The 24,210-nt window shown below is 40.0% G+C and overlaps 2 protein-coding genes across 3 annotated transcripts in view; both read left to right on the top strand.

Moving 5' to 3' along the window:
- Nucleotides 1–644: 644 nt before the first annotated feature.
- On the top strand, nt 645–2,886 carry znhit2 (zinc finger, HIT-type containing 2). 2 transcript variants are annotated; one of them, XM_077729673.1, is made up of 2 exons: nt 645–760; nt 1,246–2,886. In XM_077729673.1, the coding sequence occupies exon 2, from the start codon at nt 1,301–1,303 to the stop codon at nt 2,843–2,845; it is 1,545 nt and encodes a 514-aa protein (XP_077585799.1). In that variant the 5' UTR covers nt 645–760; nt 1,246–1,300; the 3' UTR covers nt 2,846–2,886. The 2 variants fall into 2 exon arrangements, with proteins under 2 accessions (XP_077585799.1, XP_077585798.1); XM_077729672.1 differs by lacking the exon at nt 645–760 and adding an exon at nt 861–1,065 and having other exon boundaries at nt 1,246–2,885.
- A 360-nt stretch (nt 2,887–3,246) lies between these two features.
- Nucleotides 3,247–24,210, top strand: part of lrpprc (leucine-rich pentatricopeptide repeat containing) — a 42,836-nt gene continuing 21,872 nt past the window's right edge. The window contains exons 1-23 of the mRNA XM_077730062.1: nt 3,247–3,455; nt 4,232–4,434; nt 4,603–4,725; nt 5,323–5,444; nt 5,598–5,656; nt 5,772–5,858; nt 6,320–6,446; nt 6,527–6,671; nt 6,776–6,933; nt 7,013–7,118; nt 7,194–7,301; nt 12,589–12,707; nt 13,280–13,370; nt 14,175–14,244; nt 16,005–16,032; nt 16,684–16,741; nt 17,420–17,526; nt 17,958–18,035; nt 18,262–18,333; nt 18,412–18,525; nt 18,737–18,867; nt 19,143–19,228; nt 22,893–23,100. Coding sequence (XP_077586188.1) covers nt 3,277–3,455; nt 4,232–4,434; nt 4,603–4,725; nt 5,323–5,444; nt 5,598–5,656; nt 5,772–5,858; nt 6,320–6,446; nt 6,527–6,671; nt 6,776–6,933; nt 7,013–7,118; nt 7,194–7,301; nt 12,589–12,707; nt 13,280–13,370; nt 14,175–14,244; nt 16,005–16,032; nt 16,684–16,741; nt 17,420–17,526; nt 17,958–18,035; nt 18,262–18,333; nt 18,412–18,525; nt 18,737–18,867; nt 19,143–19,228; nt 22,893–23,100 — 2,579 coding nt within the window. The 5' untranslated portion in view covers nt 3,247–3,276. The remainder of the gene's footprint in view (nt 3,456–4,231; nt 4,435–4,602; nt 4,726–5,322; nt 5,445–5,597; nt 5,657–5,771; nt 5,859–6,319; nt 6,447–6,526; nt 6,672–6,775; nt 6,934–7,012; nt 7,119–7,193; nt 7,302–12,588; nt 12,708–13,279; nt 13,371–14,174; nt 14,245–16,004; nt 16,033–16,683; nt 16,742–17,419; nt 17,527–17,957; nt 18,036–18,261; nt 18,334–18,411; nt 18,526–18,736; nt 18,868–19,142; nt 19,229–22,892; nt 23,101–24,210) is intronic.

Below are 24,210 nucleotides of genomic sequence, written 5' to 3' on the forward strand. Positions count from 1 at the left end.
GGTGGCCAACCATGTGACAACTCCCCACCTGTGTGACCTTTACTGTGGTTGACTCCTCCGCAGGGGACAATCACCTCAAAATAAACAGGCCTATGGGACTGTGGAGTGTGGACACACAGAGACTCAAAAGAGAGACATATAAAATAAACTCAAATATATAATTACCGGAGACAGTCTGATTTCTAACTGATTAAGTCATTTGCTCATCTATTCTCTTTTTGTCAAAGCACAAGTACTTGGTTATTTGTTGTTTTGTAATGTATGATGAAATAAGTTAAGAAACTTCATTTAGAAAAGAAAAGTTCTGTACAGCCATCCTGTGTCTTTGTTGATTGAGGAGCTCCAATTAGACATGTGTACTATTTTTTTGTAATAATAATATGGATATGGAACATAAACTATGTAATAAGCATAAAACATAATTTTAAACAAAATTATAAACTATCAATGAACTACCCACCTGTTTTAGACATTGTACTGCTGTTGCACTAAAAACTATGAACATTCAGTCAAGAAATTAAATGCAGTTTTTACCTATCACAATACCTTCCTAGAGATCCACTGCGACTTTAAGACTGCGTCATGCGACAATAGATAACACATATATAAGGCTAGATTACTGAAAGTGGATTTAGTGTCTTAAATAAGCAGCGGTCATCTTGTGTCGGTGGGCTTCTCTTGGAGGCGCTACCTGACGTAAATGTTGTTTTCCGACCTTAAATGCTATTAACCCCCTGAATCTTTGACACATTTACAAATGGTTTGTAACAAATATAGTGCTTTAGGCTGGATTGCAAAAAAAAAATAATAAATACTTTTAAATCGGCATTATCATAGCTATATCCCTTAGGTTCATGAGAAATAAATGTGTAGAAATTGAGAAATCCACTGCTATTTCAAAGTAAACCATTAACTAAAGTATTTTTAAAGGTTCTGTTGCAAAATGGCTAATAATTGACGATCTCCGTCATTTTTGACTCACAGCCCCATCAGACATCTAGCCGTATGTATGTGATATCTGTGCCCGTGGAAAACAAGCTCATGTGCGGCTCCTGATGCAAATAAGTGAGCGAAATATCAACGTTTTCCCAACAAATACATTAATATACGTTATTTAAAAAAACATATTTATCATTTAACATCGGAAATCTGAAAGTGACGTTATTAAGACCTTAAATTAATGTTTTTGTTCGTGTTATTGAGTATCTGATGTAAGCCTGTTTTTTGTTTTTTTTTACATTTCAGATTTTCGGCTTGAAGTAAGACAGACGCTTGTTTCTCCTGTGTTTTATCATTTCCAATGAATCCAATTATTAGAAGGACACTACTACCTCCGTCCGTGAGGAGTCTTTTGACAAACATCGGTCCCAAGGATGAGTGTGAAAATAAAGATGATGCCTCGTCAGTGTGCAGGGATGGAATACTGCTACCTGGGAGAGGGGCTTCTTCAGTACAAGAGGAATTCATCACAGAATCTGACAAGAACAACCCAAAAGTTTGTATGCTTTGCAACTGCCAACCAGCATGCTACACTTGCCCGCGGTGCAACTTGCATTACTGCGGCGTTGTTTGCTACCGCAGCCCGGATCACTCCTTGTGCTCAGAGGAGTTCTACAAAGAGTCTGTCCTTGGGGAGCTGAAGAACATGGGGGAATCTGACCTAGAGGGCAGGAAAAAAATGCAGGACATTCTTCTCGGGCTAAGACAAAAGGCGCGGGTGACAAATGGTGGAATGAAAAGTGTATTAACAGAAATGGGGATAGCTGAAGAGAAGTCGGTGGAGGCAATGGAGCTCCTGTCCAGATTGGCTGAACTTCAGGAGTCGGAAGGAGATAACGTGGATGAGATCGAGGACATAATGAGAATGCTAGAAGATCTCGGTGGCCAGGAAGCAGATGAGGAGCCTTTAGAAAGTGTGGCCCAACACATGTCCGAGCTCGACCTTGACAAATTGTCAGAAGAGGAGCTGTGGGCACTCCTTGACAGCCGGGAGAAGGAGAAGTTCACTGCTCTATTGAAAGGCGGCGCACTTAATGTTTTGATCCCTGTGTGGAAGCCGTGGTGGGAGGACCACGACAAGGAAGAGAGAACGCTAGTAGAGGTGATGGAGAACGAGGTCCAGAATCCAGACCAAAAAGTCAAAGACACTCAAAGCAGGAATACAAAAGGCAACTTGAGCATCTCTGCTGTGCCTGTCATTTCTGCTAAAATCCCCAAACTTAGCTCTTTGTGTCCAAATCCGTCTCCTTTGGTCTGCTACAGCATAATCAACACTCTATATTGCTATACTTTTACGTTGCAGCTTTTCAACGGTGACGCTGATACGCTCCTGTTTGAGTTCTGTGACATGATGATCACATTGTCTGAGGCCCTGAGCTCCTGCAAGGTTTTCAATTCTGTTCAAGAGGCCATTTGCAGTGGAGAGACACTCATCTTAGAAGGAGGATATCTCAGCAAACAAGAATCACGTGCCACAGACTTGGCAGTGGAAGCTGCTGCTCACATTCTGATGGGTAGAGACAAGGACAACGCTACAGGATATAGCGTGTCTGCCTTGAGTCAGATCCGTTTGGCTCTCTCCCGAGCTAGAACTGCGCTCTCAAAAGAGGGTGAAGAAGGCACTAAGAGGCAAAAATACTTTCAGGCCTTGAAAAAGTGTGAATTCTTTCAAGCCTGGACACTGGATCAGGCGCATCGCTGTAGCGAGTTGGCTTTGGAGCTGTGGAACGAGCACAGTCGTCGAGAGGGCGAAAGGAAAAGTGTGGAGGAAACCAAGAGACTAGTTGAGGAACAATTAAAAAAGGGAAAAGGGAGAAATAGTATGTTAATCCAAGAAATTAATTAAAACCAATGTGCCAATATTCATAACCCTATTTTACGTGGAATAAAGTCAGTCAAGGCTTTACAATTGTGTTGTTCCTTATTTTATTATAATTATTATTCAATATAATTGTCTTGAGGAGTCTTGAAATCGGCTCCACCACCCCCGTGACCCTTGTAAGGATAAAGTGTTTCAAAAATATAAAATATGCCTGTTTATTTCAGATTTTCCAATGTATATCTAGGTCATTACCAAAGACGTTTTACTTTCATGTTCAGTTTAAGAAAAATAACAATAGAATCACATAGGTGTACCAATACATTATCATATTAAACCTTTTGAGCAGTCCACTACTATGAAAAAAAACTTCACCAAAATACTTCTTAAATATCGCGGTACTTTGGTCACGTGGTGCAGAAGTCTCGCTCTCCATTCACGCCTGCGACACAGGAAACATGGCTGCGCTCTTGAGATCAGCCCGGTTCCTCAGGTTTTCGCCTTCGGGCTTGCTCCAAATCGCCGGGACAAGGAGAAATGGACCGCCACCCAGTAGGCTGTATGGCGGATGTCTTGGTGTTTGTAGGACGGGCGTTTGGAGCTCACATAAGCGCCCGATCGTGCAAAATGTCACCAGGTAAGGGTTAGCTGCGCTCGCCGCTATCCACGCGAGTTAGCCTGATGCGCAAATGTCATTGAGGTTCAATGACAGTTACAAAAAAGCGTGATTTGAGCTTTGACTTGCAGTCATGTTATTATAATGATATCCTGATGAAAGTACTTGTTTGACCCTGTTGATCACGCCACTGAATAAAATAAAGATGCAAATGCCCTTTTACATCACCAGGTTAAATAAAACTTGCGCAATATGCCTTCATTGTTTTGCAGTAATTAAACATTTACTAAGACTGACAGAAATCCAAGCCTATTTGGGTCACTTCAACGATATTATTCTGCTGAATAGTGATTGTCAACTAGATGATGCACAATTTACCTGTACCTACTGGTAAACTTCTCAATTGTCCTGAAGATCGCAACCTTTTACTGTTATGAATAGACTATAATGAATGCCAACTAGGTGATGCACAAGTTACTTGTAACTACTGGTGAATTTATTAGTTGTCATGAAGTGTACCCCAGAAATTGCCCAATAGTTAGCTGGGATATGCTCCGGCAACCCCGGGATCCTCGTGAGTATAGGCAAAATGAAACATGAATGAAAGAGGTCATTTTTATTCCAATTAAGGGAAAACTGTTAATTTCCCTCAGCAACACAGACCTCTTCAGCACTCCAGTGTGCTTTCTATCACTGATCCAAAATGTCCATAATAGGGAATCAGATTGGTTTAGGTTGTTGAAAGTAAACATTTAACAAAAGTAATTGTTGGTGTATTCATTGCTTTTCTTTCCCAGTTCTGTTTGGCCACATGCTACGGGATCTGTGCGCAGCTACGCCATCGCCGACATGAAAAATGATGAGCCCAGTGTTGCGGTGCGATCCAAACAGGCGCAACAGTTTGACTGGGCCCTGGACAAGCTGGATACTTCAGTGAGAAGGACAGGTCGAATCACCAAGACCCTGCTGCTGCGCATCTTCCATGACATTTGTAGGACGGGTAAGTACGACATATATATACATACCCATGTTTTAATAATATCAAATACAGAAGTAAGCAGAAGTAAGGGTGAAGGTTGTATTTTTTCCACTTCTTCTGTTAATGACTTCAGAGGCACTTCATAATTCTCATATGAACTAATGAGAATAAAACACTGGGTTATTACAGGTTGTCCAAGTGGAAACCAGGCGCTTCTCCTATTGCGTAGCTGTGGCTCTCTCCTCCCAGAAATGGCTCCTGAGGAGCGCTCCGAGCTGGCCCACCGCATTTGGGATAAACTGCAGGAGCTCGGTGAGTGAAATCACATATTGTACATTTTTAATGAAATTCAGTTTATTGTAATGTGTTCTAACTACCTCTGCAACTTTGTAAACCACTTAGTAGACACTTTTAAAGACAAAAGACACTGAAAAGCAAACCTCCATCAAAGGGTTATTATGTTGACTACTACTTATTTATTATGTTGACTACTACTTATTTATTATATTGACTACTTATTATTATTACTTATTTATTATGTTGACTACTTATAATTATTACTTATTTATTATGTTGACTACTTATTATTATTACTTATTATGTTGACTACTTATTATTGTTACTTATTTATTATGTTGACTCATTATTATTACTTATTTATTATTTTTAATTATTATTATTTATTGATTATTTGTTTGAGTTTATTTTTTAATAAGGGACAGCACATATGAATGAACATATTCATAGTCATGTTATTGAACACTATTGTCTATTGTTACTATGTATTGATTATTTGTTTGTCTGTTTGTTTAATGTTATTTGTGGAGTTGGTGATGAAGCTTTAAATCTCATTATACTCGTATAATGAAAAAGGAAGCATTAAACTCAATTCTATTGTTGTCCCCAAAGGTGCACAATATGATGTGAGTCACTACAACGCTTTACTCAAGGTCTACCTGCAAAATGAGTTCAAGTTCTCACCCACCGACTTCCTGGCCAAGATGGAGGCAGCCAGCACACTGCCAAACAGAGTGAGAAATAGAAAATATAACCTGTGAAGCACATATTAGATTGTTTCATTCTGCCAGTCTCTTATAATTGTGGTTATTTTTTGTTAAGTGCATTGAAATTCACACATTTCAATGCATGTGACACTGTTTCAACTCAGTCGTTTTTCTTTATAGGTTACCTACCAGAGACTTATTGCAGCGTACTGCCAAAATGGAGACATTGAAGGTGCCAGGTGAGCTTTTGAAAGTATTTTCTAATCAATCAAGAGACATGTACAATTTCTCAATTTCCAAATTCAGTATTTTACTTGATCACCAGTAATGGCTTTTCACTGGCATTATTTCTAGCACAATTTTGGGTTTTATGAAGAGCAAAGACCTTCCCATCACCGAAGCTGTTTTCAACGCTCTGATTACGGGCCACGCACGTGCAGGGTAAGCACTACTAATTTAGAAATTTTATTTATTGAGAATGGCGTGTTATTACACTTTCCTTTTTATTATTTATTATTTAAAAAAAAAACATAATTAGCTAACAATGATTCAATACACAAAAAATGATTGGGACACATAATTTTTCTTTTGGGATGGGGGTGCAAATGTAGGCTCATTCTCTTTATTTTTTCTGCCTCATCACAAACGCATATACTTTGCTTAAACCCATATTTAACACTTCTAGTATGTTGATTTTCTCAGAAACTGAAATCATATTTCAAATGTTGCTTGGTTTATAGTTTGACTATCAAAAATGTCAGAAACAACTATGGTCCTGATTCAACAATTACTTATTGCATGATTACATTGCTCATTATATTCTCTAATACATTTGTGAATATACAGCAACTTCACATATCTGGCAACTTCAATTACAATTTGAATTTATTTTTGTGTTGTAGTGACATTGAAAGTGCAAAGAACATCCTGTCTATCATGCGGGGAACGGGAATCGACCCTGGTCCAGAAACATTTATAGCTTTGATGAATGCTCATGCTGAGAAGGGAGACATGGATAGCTTGAAAAAGGTTTGAACTTCATTAAAAGGTCCATTCACTACTCAAATGTTTTGTTTTTTTAACTAATAAATACTATTGGAACATGCCAGACCCTGGAGGATGCGGAGAGTGCTGACTGTAGCCTGATGGACAGAGATGTCATGGAGGTGATCTTCACGCTGGCCAGGGCCGGACATAAGCAGAACATCCCTGAAATGGTTGAGCGCTTAAGGCATGAGAGGGGTTACATTCCAGGTTCGTCTGTGTATGCAACAACCACTTTTTCCATCTACTTTTCTGGCAAAAGTTCTGTTAGTTACTGAGGAAAAATGGTGGAACAATGTTCTTTGTCTTTGCAGATGCGATGAACTTGTGTCTTAGCCTAATCACTCAAGGTCATGATGACACAGCTTTCCTCATCCTGAAAACCTTTCCCAGCTTGCAGACGGATGACTTCAATGCCGACTCGGCCAACCTAGGAAATTTCTTCCTGAGGCACTGCGTCAACACGGACACGGTACCATACATTTCTAAATGATGAAATATCTGCATTTTACATTTCAACATTGTATTGATTCATTTTCTGTTTTCACTAGTCTTTGGAGAAGATCACACACTACTGTAAGGAGCTACAGGACGCCAACTTGCACTCATCGTCGCTCATTTTTACGCTGTCGTGTGCCTTGGATGCTAAGAAGATCGGTATGCCACTCAACACAGATTATGTTGTCAACAATAATATGCCAAAAATGTCTAATAAAAACTTTGTTTTTGAAGATCTGTCTTTGAACCTAATGAGGATGCTGAAAGATGAGAATTTGCCCGTCAGACCCCACTATTTCTGGCCCTTGCTGACTCAATACACCAAGGACAACAATGCAGCAGGTATGTGTATGCACGCACACATGCTCTCTGCAACACACACACATTAATGTAAAAGGAAGACATTGTTGGAACGATGCATTCGACATTTTAAACAAGATTGTTTTAATGAGTTTGCAAACACTCAAACACTTTAAAATACTCACAATAGTGTGTTTAATTCAGTGTAATTTTATAATAAGGCACCAGAAGTACTGCATCATGCTTTATTTTGAATTGTGTACATTTGCGACATTGCTATTATTGACATTGTTATTATTTCAAATGACCATTTTTTGCTCTAAAATTTAAAAGCGCTTTTAATGTCTCAATTATAAAGTCCCAGACATTTTTTGTCAAAATTAATGAAGGTAAAAGGGAAATGCCTTTTTTCTTTTCTTTTACTGTTATCAAATTATTACATGCCCTCACTACATGCCAATTAGATTTTTCAAAATATGTGCCATGTTGAAAGCTATCTTGGGGTATATTCACACTAACAAAATCCATAATTCACTTTGGTCTGCATCTCAATACATGTGACCCTTTTTGGTTTGCTGTGGCTTTTTCATATGGCAATTTTTGCAAGTGTCCCAAGACTTGACAAAAAAAAAAACCCATGCATGTGCAATCATTGGACAAAACGTTTGGGCAGGGTGACATGTTCAAATAAAGTAGTACAAATCACAGCGCTTTAATGCTAACCAAACAACATATCCCAAAATGCCCGTGGCTACACAAGGCAAAAAGATGTGATTTCGGAATTGGTTCACACCACGTTGCGGACAAAAACCGAGCTTTCTGGTGAGATGTTTTTGCGCTGCTGGTTTGTACTGTATTGTAACACAGCCAACATTATTGGAAGATAAATAGCAAGGAGTGCATCAGTGCTGCTAATTTGCATCTGTTTAGTCATCTGCATGCACAGGACCTAAGACTACATTTTTCCTGTTTGCCAGATCTTTGGCACCGTCTTGTGGCATATTAGGGCATTTTTCCGTTGTATTTCCCATCTACTCTTGAGTTGGCACGTAATTTAATGTCTTACTTCTAGTTAAAAGATACTGCTATGGTTCAACTTTTAGAAGGGAGGTATTGTTTGATTGCATTAGTTACGTAGGTGCTGCTGTGAAACCCTGAAAATGTCAAAGATAGGCACAAACCTGCAAACGAGCTGACCATATAACCCATTTGAAAGAGCATTTTGTGTTATTTTTGCAATGGAGAGGAAAAGGATTATGAGAGGTATTTTGTAGCAGGAAGAGCTTTTAAAAGGAGCATTTCAGCTCAAATATTAATGCCAACTGGGACGGATTTCACCGGACCGGGGCAACCAAGGGCGAAGAGGTCCGATCCCCGCGTGAGAGCACTTGAGCGAGAGGAGATGAACCAAACACGTGCACTCTCTTGAGGGTTCTGCGAAGAGATCGCAAAGTTGTTAGAGGAGAGCTTAACTTTCCAATTCCACTAAAGACTTGGCTTTTGAGAAATGTTAACTGTGAATGTAGTCTCCTTATTCTATTTCACCAGTGCTTAACCCGGCTAAAAGAAATACATGTATTGTGGTTAAACCGAAGGCCATAAACATCGCTTACAATGTAGGGAGCAAATACATACAATGGTTGACAGAAAAAATGTTAAAGTTGGGGTTTTGACATCTAGGGCACCTTTGATTTCAAATGTGAGTCTAGGTGCTAATATTTTAGTAATGATGATCATTGAAAAATTAGAGATTATAATTCCTCTATTACCTGGAGAATTCATTGCATTTGGATCGCAGTCAGAAATTGAGTAAAAATAAGTAATATTTCCACTCCTACTTGATGCTTATTTTCTGCCTTCCATGTGTTTTTGTCAAGGATGAGCTTAAGGGGGGGTTGTGTGCAGGAGTAGTGGTGGAATCGTCTCAGTGACAGATAGTCAACATTGTCAAAATGCACCACTCGTTAGCGGTCTTGCTGTCAAATGAATGTCATCTGCGGCGGCTTGGCTTTTAAGTGCTTTATTTTTGCCAAGCGCTGTCTTTCTCCGCTCTCTTTGGTTTTTTTTGTGATTAATAAATGATGTATTTTGCCGCTGTCAGCTAATTGACAGGGAGGAGGAAGCGCTCACTTCTCCGTAGGATCAACTCTTCTTGTGCGGTCGAGACAGATCGTTGATGTGATGCCTAGGCACCTAACTTGGCATGACTAAGTCACATGCACACATACATGCACATACGCGCACACGCAGACACACGCCTACTCTGGCTTAACCGCATCTTGAAAAACTCAGGGTCGGCTTCCATTTAGTCAGCCTTGTGTAAAACGGAAGGAGAGAAAGTGGAGAAACTGCTCTTTCACTCACTTGCTGGTTGGCCTTAACCCTCATGAATGATTCAGCCTCTTCCCCTCTGCTCACTCTCACACACTTCCCGGCTGTGGGAGGTGTGTGTATGTGCAAGGGAGGGTGGCCTTACAGAGGGAGGAAGCGGGGCCGGCGCTTTGCAGGTGATGTGACTGATGCGGAGTGACTTGATTTCATGTAAATGCAAGCGCTCTGAGGGAATTCACTTTGGATTACGCGCCCCACTGTGCACGGCCTATGAAATATTAAGCGCCGTGTCACTTTTTGTCCACAGGTGTCACTAGCGGGCAGAGCAATCCAGGGCTGTGCAGTTGGGAGGGGTGCATTTTGATGAGGTGTGGATTTGGTAGATTTAGCGGAAGCATATGCCGGCTCGCACTGCCCACCTGCCGCCAGCTAGTCATCGCTTGTCAGAACTAGCGACACGGTGCACTTTTTATCACTTCTGACATAGTAGAACATGGGGGGGAGAGGGTTTCAGGATACTGAAGAGGAAAAGGGGGATTTCTGTCTCTGTTTTGTCCGGTATGCACCTGCTTGCATGTCCGACCTCACCTTGAACCCTCTTATTCTGTCCATCTTAATTTCCACTTAGCAATTTCGCCTACTTGTGCTCAAGCATCTGTGTAAAGTAACAAGTGCAAATACTTAGTTACTCTACAACCTGATGTCTTGGTATTTAATGTCAATCCTAGTTGATTAGGGATCATAAGTCACAGATTGTATAAAGAAACATAAGAGCTATGGAAAATGTATATTGTTCAGTGCTAGAACATGAAGTTGCCACACAGCAAAAGGAGAGCAAGAATTTAAACCTATAGGAACATTTTACTGCTTTAATTGATCTACTTTAGCCTTGACCCAAAACTTGTCTAAAACAGAGCAATTGGTCTCGGTCTTGTTGTTTACATGCCAACATTTGCTTATCTGCAAAAGTGAGTACATCTGTCTAGTGCCGCACCCAGTGAAACGGGTGAATGGGGCACATGGTGAGATGGCGTTGGCGTGGCTTAACGGGGTCAAAAGAGGTGAAGTGACAGGTACTCATGTCCAAGGTTGCGGACATAGACGACCGTTACCAGTTGGCTCCACTCTGCTGCTGCTCTTCTGAATCTGCGCACACTTCTCATCTTTTGACAGTTAACCTGCAGACATGAAGCTGATGATGATATCTTGTGACCGCTGCCTTCCGTAACTCGCTACTTTGATACTTCTCTCCCGGATTTGTGTCAGGCTTCACACTAACCAACCTGGAGAGGCCCCTTCACCACACTTCCCTCCCTCCACTCCACTCCCAGGCCCTTTGTCAAAATTTAAGTTGTTCAGACAAGGCCTAAAGCTGAGAGTGTCACTTGTTTAAGATCTAGATGCTACGTGATATTAGAATCAATTTTATGTGCTGTCTTCATCTGCTTTTTAATTTCTTCGGAGTATTCTGGTCTTGTTCTAGCCAATTCAGTTGGAGATCTCTTGTTGATGCTTCAGTAGTTGTTTTCTCTTTCATTTTTCTTTCCACCAAACAAAGGAAAATCCCTTTCACTTGACAAGATTATCAGAAAACAAGTGAGATCGATACCACCACATTTAATCATAGGAGGTGATTAATAGAAATTTAAAGTGAAAGTCCCTGGTTCTTTTCAGTTATATTGTTCACAAAGAAACTATCTATACTCATTGCAGTGTAAATTGTATAATAACCTGCCTTATTTAATTCAATGATCTTTAAAATTATGAGCGATGCATAAACTAACATATAATATATACATATTTCAAATTATGAAGAAAAATACCTATATAAATGTTCTGTTATGAAACGTTATGGTGGTCTTAAGAGTATCCAACTACCTCCTTTTAAAGTGCTTATGACTGGAATGGCTTGTGTGGGCACTCTTACCTTATTCTCCTACCACTCATTCACTTGTTTTCTGTTTTGCTCCTATGGTGAAATTGATTATGGATTATTCAGCAGGAAGTGCTTCTCTTTCATAAAAAAAAAAAGAGGCGGGAAAGCGATTAGGTGAGGGATAAGAATGGATGTGCTGGTGGGTGAATGGCGAGATAGTCCATTGAGAAGTAAAAAGATCACTTGTTTACCTTTTTTTTCATGAAAATATGGCGTTGAGAGTGAAGAAGATGGATAGTGAGAGGGCCAGATGATTGAGCGATATGGACCGAGGCGTATAAATGGACTGAGCTAGTTCAGGTAGCCATACCTGCCATAAGGCAGCTGCAGGTTTAATGGTGTATAAAAGCCTAGCACTCATCTATTATTGAGCTAAAGAGCGAGACTGCCAGGTGAGCACATACATCCCAGGAGGATACAGAAACGGACCTCTCACAAATACGGGTGTGCGTGTCCTTGTGTGTGTTGTGAAACCTGAGTGTGGAGCATAAATACACACGACATCTTGAGGTATTCCAACTCAAGCACTTTTAGGCAGTTTGCAGAAGGCCACATGGGAGGGTGGTATGTGCTCTGTGTGATCATATAGATGGAAGAATATTTTTGTCACAAAACCGCACTTAAAGTGACTATGTATACACATGGTATATTCTTTTTTTTTAGTAATCATTTGACTCATTCGCCCTGGCTTGCAGATATATGCAAAGTTTTGCGTCTGTTGCTACCTCCATGCAAATGGACACACATTGATAGATGTGCACACAGACACATGCCCCCAAGTTTGTTTGCATGTGTGTTTCTTTGTGACTGGGGCTCTTCCATATGCATGTGGCTGTTTAGGCCTCACTACCCTGGGGCAGGACCTTAGGGCTCTGCTGGCGAACAAGGCAATGGTTACAAGAGTCCACTTTAGGCCAATTGCGTGTTTGTCTATTCCACTGTAGTCAAAGCTGGAGCAGTTAACCTCCATGAACTTTTTGTTGGCAAAAAAGTTTTTACATAGTTATGTTTTGTGTATATTTTTTGACAATGATGTTTAATGTTTTGTTTTTTTATTTGAAGGTGTGGTGGAGATTTTGAAGGGCATGCAGGAACTCGATGTCCACCCGGACCTTGACACTATATCCAACTACATCCATCCAGTCTTTCCTAGTGTTGAAGCAGCTCGACATGCCCTCAAGGTAATTTTTATGTTTGTTTAGATATTGAACACAATGCACTGTAGTTTTTGTGGGTTTTTTTTATATAAGATGCATAAAGACAAGTCAAAGTAACGTATTGGCAGTAGGCAATTTTTAGATTAATTATACTGTGTTTTATATTACCTATTTATTGTTCGCTTCCATAATGTGTAATCCCCTGTTTGAGTTACCAGTTTTATTATAAATTTGAACTACAAGTCAGAAATGGCTTTTTTTCTTCTCCCAGAGAAAAGTTTTCACGTTTCTTTTTTATTAGAAGCGATTAAGTTAGAAACAGGCATTAAGGAATACTTTAAAAAGTGTGTTTTTATTAGCTCACGATATATTTCACATCAGCCAAAGATTAAGCAACAAAGAGGAAAAAAAAAATTACTATTGGAAAAGAGCGTGACTTAAGTAGAAAATGCGGTTGGTGTATTAAAGTTAGTTTGTGTGTTTAAAGCATATGGTAGAGGAGAAAATGTATTTTAGGTTTTTATGCTCACTTTCTTGCAGATTCTTATATTTTCCTCTTCATAGGAAACTAGATTTAATGTTCCATTTTTTTTCAGGAAGCAGGCATCTCGCAGGACTCTGAGGGTTTCATAACCTCGGAGATTCGTTTGATTGCTAATACCAACTTGGCTCAACTCTATACAATGTGTAGGTACACACAAAGATACACATCCTGACACACTTCTTCTACACACTCCAACCAAGCTTGCCCTGCATCTTAAGCTCCTGTCTTTATGAAAATTGCTGCTACGCCTGCGGGCTAATTGGCCCAATGCTATCGAAAAAAAAAAAACATACACACACACACTTTTCGGTGCTCATCAGTCCTTTTAAGAGATTAGTGTGTGTGAATATGTAAAGAGCGAAGGACGGGAGGCACCTCAGCCAGGCAGAAGTGCACAAAGTAAAGCGGGCCCAGTTAAATAATGGATAACGCTTCCAGTGTTTGTCTTTTTACTGTGTTTTAGTCTGTTGCTCATTTTTGTATTTAATGTTTTTTAAGAATATTATCAATTTTAATTTAAATAGATCCCAACATTTCATCACCCCATCTTGTCATTTTAATCTCTAAATGCCTAGTGTCCAATCATTGAGTGCAACCTGTAAAACCTGGCATGGGTAGAAATGGGAAAAAGCAAAACAAGAAACAAATTCCACTATAAAATTATCGCCAGCTCCAGACATGTATTACAATCCACATTATTTTGGAGAATTATGGTAGCAAGTGTAAGAAAAAAAAACGACATGTAAAACAAAATGATTGATTTTATTTGGCAAGAGGTTTTGTCAATAGAACATAATTTTCAACTTTGTGTGCTATCCAGTTATTATTGAGGCTAATCTATACAAATGGACAACAAAGAAAAGAAGAGTTAAATGTGTATTGTAAAACGAATCAACAGTGCCCATTAAATAAGGCATAAACATTTATTCATTCCCCCTCTTTTCCAGTGTCAGACCCCTCCATCCCCCCAATGGACCTGGGCGTTTTCCGCGCCAGCCTCATCCAAGGCTTCAGAAAGTGAGTCAATTAACCTCGTGTACGTGTGTGTGTGTGTTTTGTGCATTTGTCTACACTATGCATGTTACTACATCTCCATATTTAGCTTCACAACACCGGTCTAGTGTTTTAGGGAGCCCCATAGCACTCTGGAGGTCGCAGCAGTATGTTTTGCATACAACATGTGTTGCCTATCACACCAACTCAAAGACTTTGCGTGTGTGTGTTTATGCGTGTACAGTATTTGTGTGTGCGCAGCTGCAGGGAGAAATGCAGCAAACACACACGGCTGCCTCATGCATATGGAGGCTTCAGCCACTGGCCTTCACCCCAAAGCACCGTGGGAGATATGCAAATAAGCAGATGCCCACCGCTGCCCTTAACTCCTAAACATCCCCCTCCTCCCAAATAGCCTGAACCAGTCTAGTGGTCTCCCTTGGTTTCTTTCTAGCATGCATGCAAAGACTCCAAGTGTTAGCCTCAGGACCCCCGTCGGACCTGCAGGCTTCAGTTGAAACTGAGTTTTTAATGAATATTTAGTGTTTTAACACTACATAGATGCACACAAATAGTGTTCCTGCTCCCTACCCCCATACTTTTGTGTGCAAACCTGGAGCAAAGTTAGCTAAGTGCAGACTTGTCTACTGAGACCAAGGCAAAAAAAAAGATAAAATGTAAAGAAGTTCAGCTGATTTTCAACATGTAAAATCTAAAAGTTGCTGGGAAAGTTACTTTAAATACCTTGCAATGTGAGGTACTTTTCCATATAAAGCCTTGTTGCACATTTTCTTACATAGTTTTCTGGACTACATTTTTTATGGTGATGTAGTTTAACATACATAACGTGAAACTGCATTTCTCATTAATTTAAAGCTCATCTCTGGGCAATTTGTAAAATTATTTTCTTTACAAATGAGAACATTTTTTAAACCAAAAACAAGATGACATGATGGGTAAAAATAACTGTTAACGTGGAGTATACAGTGGTAACTTGACTGTTCATGTGTATAAAGCTTTACATTCTGCATATTTTTTTAATCTTTGGCAGTCATTTTGAAATTAGATTTTTTTTTTTTACCTCACCTACTTGCGTGCATACTCACCCGTGCACTCTATGAACCTCCTTGACAGGGTCATAATTGGGCTCGTCATATGGGAAGTGTCTGTGTGTTTTTATGTGTGCGTACCATTGTGGTGCGGGACCTGTCAAAGACAAGGTCAAGGGATAATTTAATCATTAAAGACCTCTTCTTTTCCTCTCTCCGATTTGCTGACAGTACCAGAGATGTCACGTGTTGTCGTCATTTAGCTTGTGTGTGATTTTGTGTCTTTTGTGATTTTCTGTGGTTTTGTACTACCGTCTCATCTCTCTTTCCCTGTGTGCTAAAGGGCGTCAAGTCTTGTCTCCCAGTCACGTGTCGTGTTTTATGTCATACTTGTCACTTTTGTTGCTATAGCAACATGCCTTCATTGTTGGGTGATTTGACAGTGCTGTGCAGTCAGCAAAAGTAGTCAATTAACTCATTGCTTTTTAAAAAGTTGGGCCGTTTCACCAAAAATGTTTGAGAATTTCATTCAATTAACGTAGTTTACCAAGGTCAGATATTTGGAATTTTGTGAGGATGGTTGTAACATCACTGATTTGAATGGATCTTTTTTTCCCAATAGTATTCATGTCACTTCATTTACTGTTTTGTGGGTTGATAAATTAAACTATGTGGTCTGTCATGCATGTGTGGAATTGTATCTAATGCCTTGTCCTCCACTGCCCCCTACTGTAGGTCTGATGACGTGGAGAGTATGGTGAAGGTAAGTGCCAAATGTCCTAATTTTTTTTCTGGTGTGATTAAATACTCACAAGCTATCCTGCTGTGAGGAAATTAAGAAAAAGAGAAAGTTCCAAATTTAAACCTCAATGAAGCATTGCAAGAAAATATTACAATAGCCAGCTATTATTTTACCGGATGCTGCCTGCTTTAACTAGATATATTTAGTGAGAATATTTGACATGACAATGGCCATCTGCTGCTTTTTCTTGAATTATTCACATCACAGCGAACATGCAAATGATTAAATGCCAGCTGGAAAACAAAAGGTATGAATGGAACAAATGGTTATTAATAGTTGAGCACTGTCTGGTTCAATGGTTCTGTCCTTTCTCTTTTTGTTCTCTCTCCATTTCCTGCTTGTCAGGTCTCTTCCACATTGAATGAATGGTGTAGATTAGAGTAGTGTATAATAAACTCTCCCCCTATTCAGCAAAACTGTTCCAGAATTATATGCCATAAAGTTCGACCATTCTGCACTAAACAAGACTGATAGAAAATAAATGATGTATGACTAAAAATCAGTTTCCCAAGTTGATAAAAATAAATATATAACAATTGATTTGTTACAGTGCATATCAACCCAACCTATATATATTAGCGAGATCTAACAGCTTTTTATGTCTTATGGCAGATAACTCAGCTTTTGTATGAGGACCAACGCTTCTCAAAAGCCAACACCAAGCTTGCGGGTAAGTTTTTGTCATTCTGCATTCAAGGTTAAAGCGTCAGCCTCTTTTTACTTTAATTTGAAAGACATGAATAACCTAAATCTGCAAGTTTCCAGTCTCTATGGCACTAGAATGTTGACTGTGCCTCTGCTCGCCATGAAACCTTGTACGTTTATGTTCATGTGTGTAAATGCATGTATGCACTTTAGCTACAGAGTACACAAAAAAGTCCTATTTCTCCATTTGCAAAAATGGAGCCTGACTGCTGACACAGCGCTGAGTGGTAAAAGTATGTGTGTGCAGCGTGTAAAGAGCGTAAAATGTCTGCGGTACGACGTGCCTTTTGAGGTGTTAGTGTCGCTCTGTGTCAGCGTGTGTGTATGTGTGTTTGTATGTCCCAGTGCTGAAACTGGTGTGTCTGCTGGTGCTAGCGATGGAGATTGTTATCCGTGTCACATCCCGTTAGACAACATCTGCGAGCCCCACTCTGTTTGTGTGTGTCTTGATGTAAGGCACAGTTGTCACCGCCAGCCGTTGCACACTCACTTACACTTCGGCCCCAAAGCAGCCTCTGTCAGTAGGACGGAAACAAACAGAAACATCACATAAACACACAAATAGATGCACTGACTGACGTGGTGGCAAATGAAATCGATTCCCAGTACACCTTTGTGACTGTGTGTGTGTTTTCACATCTAGATACGGTCTCCTACTTCCTTTACAATCTGATCGACAGCATGGCTGAGAGCGATGTTCAATCGCAGGAAGACAAACTACGCAATTACTTCAACAGGCTGAAGGCCCAGGTATACATATCTGATTTTAATCCTATATTAATCCAGATATATGGATGGGAGCTGAGAAGAAAAAAACAGCAAGATTTGTAGATTTGAAAGCTTCTGTGGAGTTTCTCCCAGTCATTAAAGTGCAGGGTTAGGATTAGGTTTGAATTTCCCAATCGATTTTACTGCTTCGTTTTTCTTTTTGAATGGTCTTTCTTGTCGGCCATCCCAAGAGCACTTAAATTCAACTTTTAATATCCATCCTCGTTTATGTATTAATTCAAATGCAGGCTCCGTGACAGCCTCTAATTGTCAATCTTCGCCTATATAAATTAACACTATGATGAACTTATCTGTTTCATTCATATGGCTTCATTATTTTCAGTTCTTTGATACTCTAATAAGCATGGAAAATTAACAGGTTCGTGATCAATTGTATCATTTGTATTTTACAGAATATATTCATCTCTGCAAATATCTACAGAGGCATAAGAAACCTGCTGGAGTCTTGCCACGTTCCGGAGCTTATCAAGGTGCAAACATGTGAAAAACTTCAAAGAAAATAATCTGTGTGTGTTTGTTTAAATTTACAGCAGTTCCCACGTCTTAACTTCAACATTTTGAGAGATGCAAAGTTTTTTAGACTCTTTCATGCATTACACACTGTCAATAAGTAAATGTACACATGTGACAGAACTCCAAAACACGTCATGGTAACTTCACCGTTGGCTCTACTTATTTAACTTCTCTTTGTTTCAGGATGTCATTGCATTGGTGGACCCAAACGAGCCGAATTCAAACGGACCTTTTTCAACAACCCCCCGTCCAGCTGTAAGTGAGGAAAATACCATTTTGCTTTTTAGTATCCTCTACTTTGAGTTAATCTTTACTCTTTTGCTCACCATTTAGGGACTCGAGGGTAAAGTGACATTTCTGGAAGCTAAGTTGGCAGAGCTAAAAGCAGAAAACAAACCTCTGTCATCAACGTTGAAGCAAATCATCCAAGCCCTTGCAAATGAGGAGGTACTCTATTTTTCTATTATTATTTGAATAAATTCTAGCATACTTAAAGAAGCAAGCAGGTAATTGTATACATCACTTTGCCTTTTAAAGGGCTATTAATTATCTTTTGAATAACCTTTTCCCTTTTTCCTACATAAGCATGCTAGGATTTTGAGTTTCTGCTGTATTTTCATTGGTCGGCCTAGTCTCAAGAGTTTTCAACTATTTGCAGAACCTGGAGCGCGCCCTTGAGCTGAAGCAGCAACACCAGGACGAGATGACCGCTGGGGCCTACGCTGTCCTCATCAACCTCTGTTGCCGCCACAACAATGTAGAGGAGGCGCTCAACCTGAAGAGCGAGATGTGAGTGGAACAGGATGCACTCGCATTCACGCAGATTGCTTTACATGCGTTGCAACCTGTAGGACGCCATTAAATTTTAACTTGACTTGTATTAGGAGAGGCGTTAATGCAAGAGCCTGTTCGTTCTTTTGGCTGCGTCGAACACAAGAGACACTCATGTTTCTTTTAGACATCACCTTCTCTCAGCATCTGACTACAATCACATGAGTTGCTTCACTGTTAGTCAAATAAATAGGACTATATTAATCCACTATGTCTCTTTGTTGTTTTTACAGGAATCGTCAAGACTCATCAGTGGGGTTGGATTCCAATAAATATATTGGACTTGTCAAGATCCTCGCCAAGGAGGGCCGAGTAGAAGGTAAGCAGTTGTCAACATGATGTAAGGGTACCATTCATTATGTCAGGAAGAACAAGGGTTCTCAACTAAAACGACAAATGTTCCCCCAATTTGATACTAGTAAAGGTTTTGGCTCGCATTTGGATGCACACAACAAACCTTTAAATAATTTTTAGAGGTTTAGATTTTTTGTTTTTTTACAATATGTGAATGGAAAAATTGATAAAAATAGTCGTCAGCCAAGAAAACAAATTGATGTTTATGTGTATAAATACATATGAAAGTAATTTATTTGGGCAATTTTAAGGTACTTTTAAGATATATAAAAGAGAGAAAATGGGAGAGGGGTAACTCAAAGTAACCATATTGCGCTCTTTCACCATGGATTGATTTGCTGAGGTGAAATTGTTTGATGAATCTTAAAAAAAAAAAAAAAAAAAACACTACTCGTAGTTTAATTGATAGATAATGTAAAGACCAGATATTTTTACAGGCGCTATCAAACAATTTGGAAAAATGTTGATAATTGTGTGTGTTCCTGTGTTTGAGCTACTAGTTTGTCTACCTTTCTCAAAGCATATTAGATGTCCATTTTCACAATACTACGGTGGATTTCCTTTAGTCTGTCGAGGAGCCAATTACCATAAGTGTTAGTTTTTTTGTTTTTTGTTTTTGCACTCTATGACAGCCACATTTTTCCCCGTGCTTTTCCTTTCTCCTGTCCTCCCCTTGGGCTGGCTGTCGACATCCCCAGATACATATAGGCATGCATATGTGCACGCACCCCTGCATCAGTGAGAAATGAGAGGGGGAAAATTACAGGACTGTGTGTATTTTTCTGGAATTATTGAAATCCGCCTTGATGCTCATGGCAGATCATGCCCACCGAAGTGCCTGAGCAGTAGACCACCCCCCCATACACACACACACACGTGTGCATTTGCATGTGAATTCAAGCAAAAAGCATTTGTTGGGCACGACAGTTGGTGCGTCCGTCTGTGTGTACCGGCTTGCGCGTAGGCAGTGCTAAAGCGTTCCCCATTAGCCAGAGTGCATGCACTGGGCGAGAAGCTTGTCACCCACATTAGCACACTTGGCTAACCTTGATGTTAGCCTGTCCCCCCACCCAGTCGCTGGTGATCTGTGCGGCTCACAGCACACACACCAGCCCCCAGAGGATAATGCTGACTGGCCTTGCAGATTTTTATGTTTGGCTTTATTTACTTTTTGTTTTTCTAATTTGCTTCCGTTATGCCTATAACCCTACTTTTTTACACTTGATATTTCTTTATTGAATTAGTTATGTCTGTTGCTCAATTGCCATGTCTGTTTCGGCCCTTTAATCTTCATCTGTCTTTACATCTGTCTTCACATCTGTTAATCGTCTTGGTCTGTCCTTTGTACTCAAAATCATATGACATCGTATATTTCAAATCATGATTGATACGAAAGGTTTAGTATGATTTCTTGTCACACCGTGACAAAAAACAATTTTTTGTATAGTGCATTGTGTAAATTTAGTATTTTCAAGTGTAAGAACACTTGACACTCCCTTTCAAGCACCCAATTGATCTCTTGCACAATCGCTTGTGCTTAAAATTAATTGCAGTTCATCGATCAACTAAAATTGATATATGGTATAATTACAAAACATACCGTGGACATTAATCAGACTGTTTTCATTTAACCCTTTTATAGTTTTTTTTACATGGATTTCATGTATTTACTGAACGGAAATCAAAGTAAACATAAACCATGCATCTTTTTAAAATAATTGCAGAAGTCACCCCCCCCCCCCCCTCCCTCATCTTTCAGAGAACATACACTACACATTGCATTTATGACATTTATTTATTGTTGTACATTAAGGGTATAATGATTGGATGATTGATGTGAGAGTTTTCCTAAGATGGCCCATATCACATAAGGATGATTAAATTGCAAAACTTGCACTGAAAAATTTGGGCCACTGCCAGCTGTCAAAAGAGGTGGAGTAACCATATTTTCCCCAAAACAAAAAACAACTCAAAGACACTGGGGTAGACGCCTGAAAAACCCTGACATTTTAATAAGGAACCTCCTATACACACTGTAACTATCTCGGTCTCTTTTTAAATATACCTCTCCATCACCAATTGTCTCTTTGACCTGCCCTTGGCTACCGTTACATCTGTCTTTTCAGCAAGATGCTGTGAGTAGGTGCTCTTTGTATGTTTTCACCTGCAGCCGAGTCATGAAACATTAGATGAACCACTGGGGTGTGTGATGTTTGTTTGCCTGACTTGTCCTCTTTCTTGTCTCTTGATGTTTGCTTGCCCGTGTGTGTGTTTGTGAGAGAGGTCTGGCTCGCTGAGCTGGCCTCGATGCTTGGTTGAGCTGATGGATATGCATACTGGCTAAACGAACGGGTAAAAGCAGTGATGGATGCTGGGAGGTGTAAGGTAGTTTGAATGGCAGCACAACCACTCCATTTGGGCAAATCAACTCCGAGCCATTGGCCTCAGTGATTAACGGGTGTGTCACAGGGTGATGGAGATTTTGAATTGGAGAATGGAGACTGGGATGGAGGTGATGATTGAATGACTTTATCCACCAAGAATACATACTTGGCCATGAAAATTAAGGTGAAATTCAAGGGTACACTAGTACATCCAACTAAATTTGTTGGCTCAGTTATTCATGTAATCCTGTACACTAACACTTTCATGAGATGTTAATCAAGGTGGTTATTCTCCTATAACTATTGCTAAAATATGCAGTTCATATTCCGGTTTTTCAGTGTAGTTGAGAGTAGAAGCCTAACCTTTTCCGCATGGAACCTACTGTCTTTGGGAGTACATCAGACTACTACAAGTAATTTTTACTGTAGTCTATCAAGTGGTGCACAAAATTAATTGACTTACAGTCAATACAGGTGGTACACAAGTAATCATTCACATATGGTTTATAAAAGTAGTTATTGAAGTAGAAAATTTATAATTCCAACATTATGTAGAACTTTTTACACAAAAACAAAGTTTTGCTTCAACTGCACGTTCAATTCTTGAACTGTGTTTGGCGCACATTCACATTATGCCCTCCAGTCATGTTGTATAGATTAGTATCTGTGTTGCAAAGCAGCTATATCGCTATCAACCCATTAGCAGTTGTCTAAATAGATGGTAAATACCTCTTAATTACTTTATCCTCGTAATACGCACAAGCACATGTGGACACCATTCAACCCTCTCTTGTGTTGGCCAGATGGGTCCTTGGTGAGGTAAATAGCCCTCCATTACCATGGAAAATGGGGGGTCCCCTCATCCCATTTACGAAGATCTCATCGAGGCCATGGCTAGTCCATGTGGCTGCAATACCTATAATTTAGTCTACCTACACCCCTTTTTCGCCTGGGCAAAGCAAATGGATGGACTTCGTTGTAGGGGTCTGGTAATTGTAGTCTCGTTTAGAAAAGCGCACATAGCAATTAGCACAGAGTTGGCATTTATCTAGAGTTGCATTTCCATCCCCTGCTGAGAGCAAAATGCTGTTTTAATATGGGTTTGTTTTCCCCACGTCAAATTAGGTAAAAGGGCTTTTTATTAAAACACTCGCACAACCAACTTTGTTCCTACTCTACTAGTTCTCTGTCTTTATTTGTTATATTGTGTGTTGACTGGCAACTTTCTCTCTAATTTCTCTTCAGAGGCCGTGGATGTTCTGAAAGAGATGAAGGAGAAAGATTCGGTGCTGAACGACAGTCATGTTTCCATGCTTTTCCACACTCTTAATGCTGCCATACCAAAAGGCGGTCCCGCCACAGTCCAGCGCCTCCAGGAAACCATCTTCACACTCGGACTGGCCAAGCCTACCTCCAATATGTGTGCGCCCCTAGTCAGCGCCTATTTGAACAGGTAACACCAATTTGCCCTTTTTATGTAAGGATGTTGCTGTGTATTGTTGAGCCACATCCATTTGGCAGGTGTTGATGCATCTAAGTGCATATCTGGGCGTGTCCTTCATCCCTCTCTGTGATCATAGCGGAGGTTACATTCTGGTTCAGTGGCTCAGAGAGAGAGAGAGAGAGAGGATTTTCAAATTGCTCATTTGTGTGCGTTTTTGTTCCCGGGTGCGTGCGGCTTTGTTGTTTTGGAATCAGCAGCTGCAATCTCTCTCATGAAACTCCACCCCTACTCGCCCATTGCTATATTCCCAAGGTGTGTGTCGATGTATGGACTGCGTGTGTGGCACACTGTTTATCCAAAATGCAGTTCAGTGTTATGAAACGTTGGCCGCATGTCGCGCATATCAGGCTGCCTCCTCAATGCCTATGTGCCATTCAACTCCTGTGTGTATGCCTACGTATGTGTGCTCTACTTATCAGAGGAGATTTTAAGTAGATCAACTCATTAGCATGTTAATTATGGACAGACCACTAATTGCCAGATTTAGCCCAGCCATGGTATTAGGGGATTCATAAACACAGTACACATTCTTTCATACTGTGTTTACCTCAAAAGTACTACTTTGCAGGTTCTCCCCAGCCACTGCTTGTTTTTATAGTAATTCTGGCACAAGCAGTTGCCAAGTTGACCTGTTAATTGCTGCCTTGGAGAGATTAGCCGACTAATTTACTCTTGGGTCATCATTGGTATACCAATGCATAAACACACATTAGCGCGTTGCATCTAAATGTCTCTGTCTGTACCCAGTAAATGCAAGTTGGGGTTTCATCAAATGATGCTACAGTAGTTATTGGTTTTATACAATAGGGGGTGCCCAGTATTCAACAGAGTTCTGTTCTTACGGCTTTCGGCACCCTATTGTGGGTAGATCGACTTTTAGTATGTTCGTTCATTCATTATCCATACTGCTTATCCTCCGTGGGGGGTGCAAAAGCCTATTCCAGCGAACTACTAGCACAAGGCTCAATTGGTAGCCAGCCAATCTTCCCATATACAATAAACTAAGTCTTTCAATTCACCATGGTTTAATGTGGCTCTAAAATTGTAGTTTATAAAAAT

This window comes from Stigmatopora nigra, chromosome 12, assembly GCF_051989575.1.
Source record: "Stigmatopora nigra isolate UIUO_SnigA chromosome 12, RoL_Snig_1.1, whole genome shotgun sequence".
Taxonomy (NCBI): Eukaryota; Metazoa; Chordata; class Actinopteri; order Syngnathiformes; family Syngnathidae; genus Stigmatopora; species Stigmatopora nigra.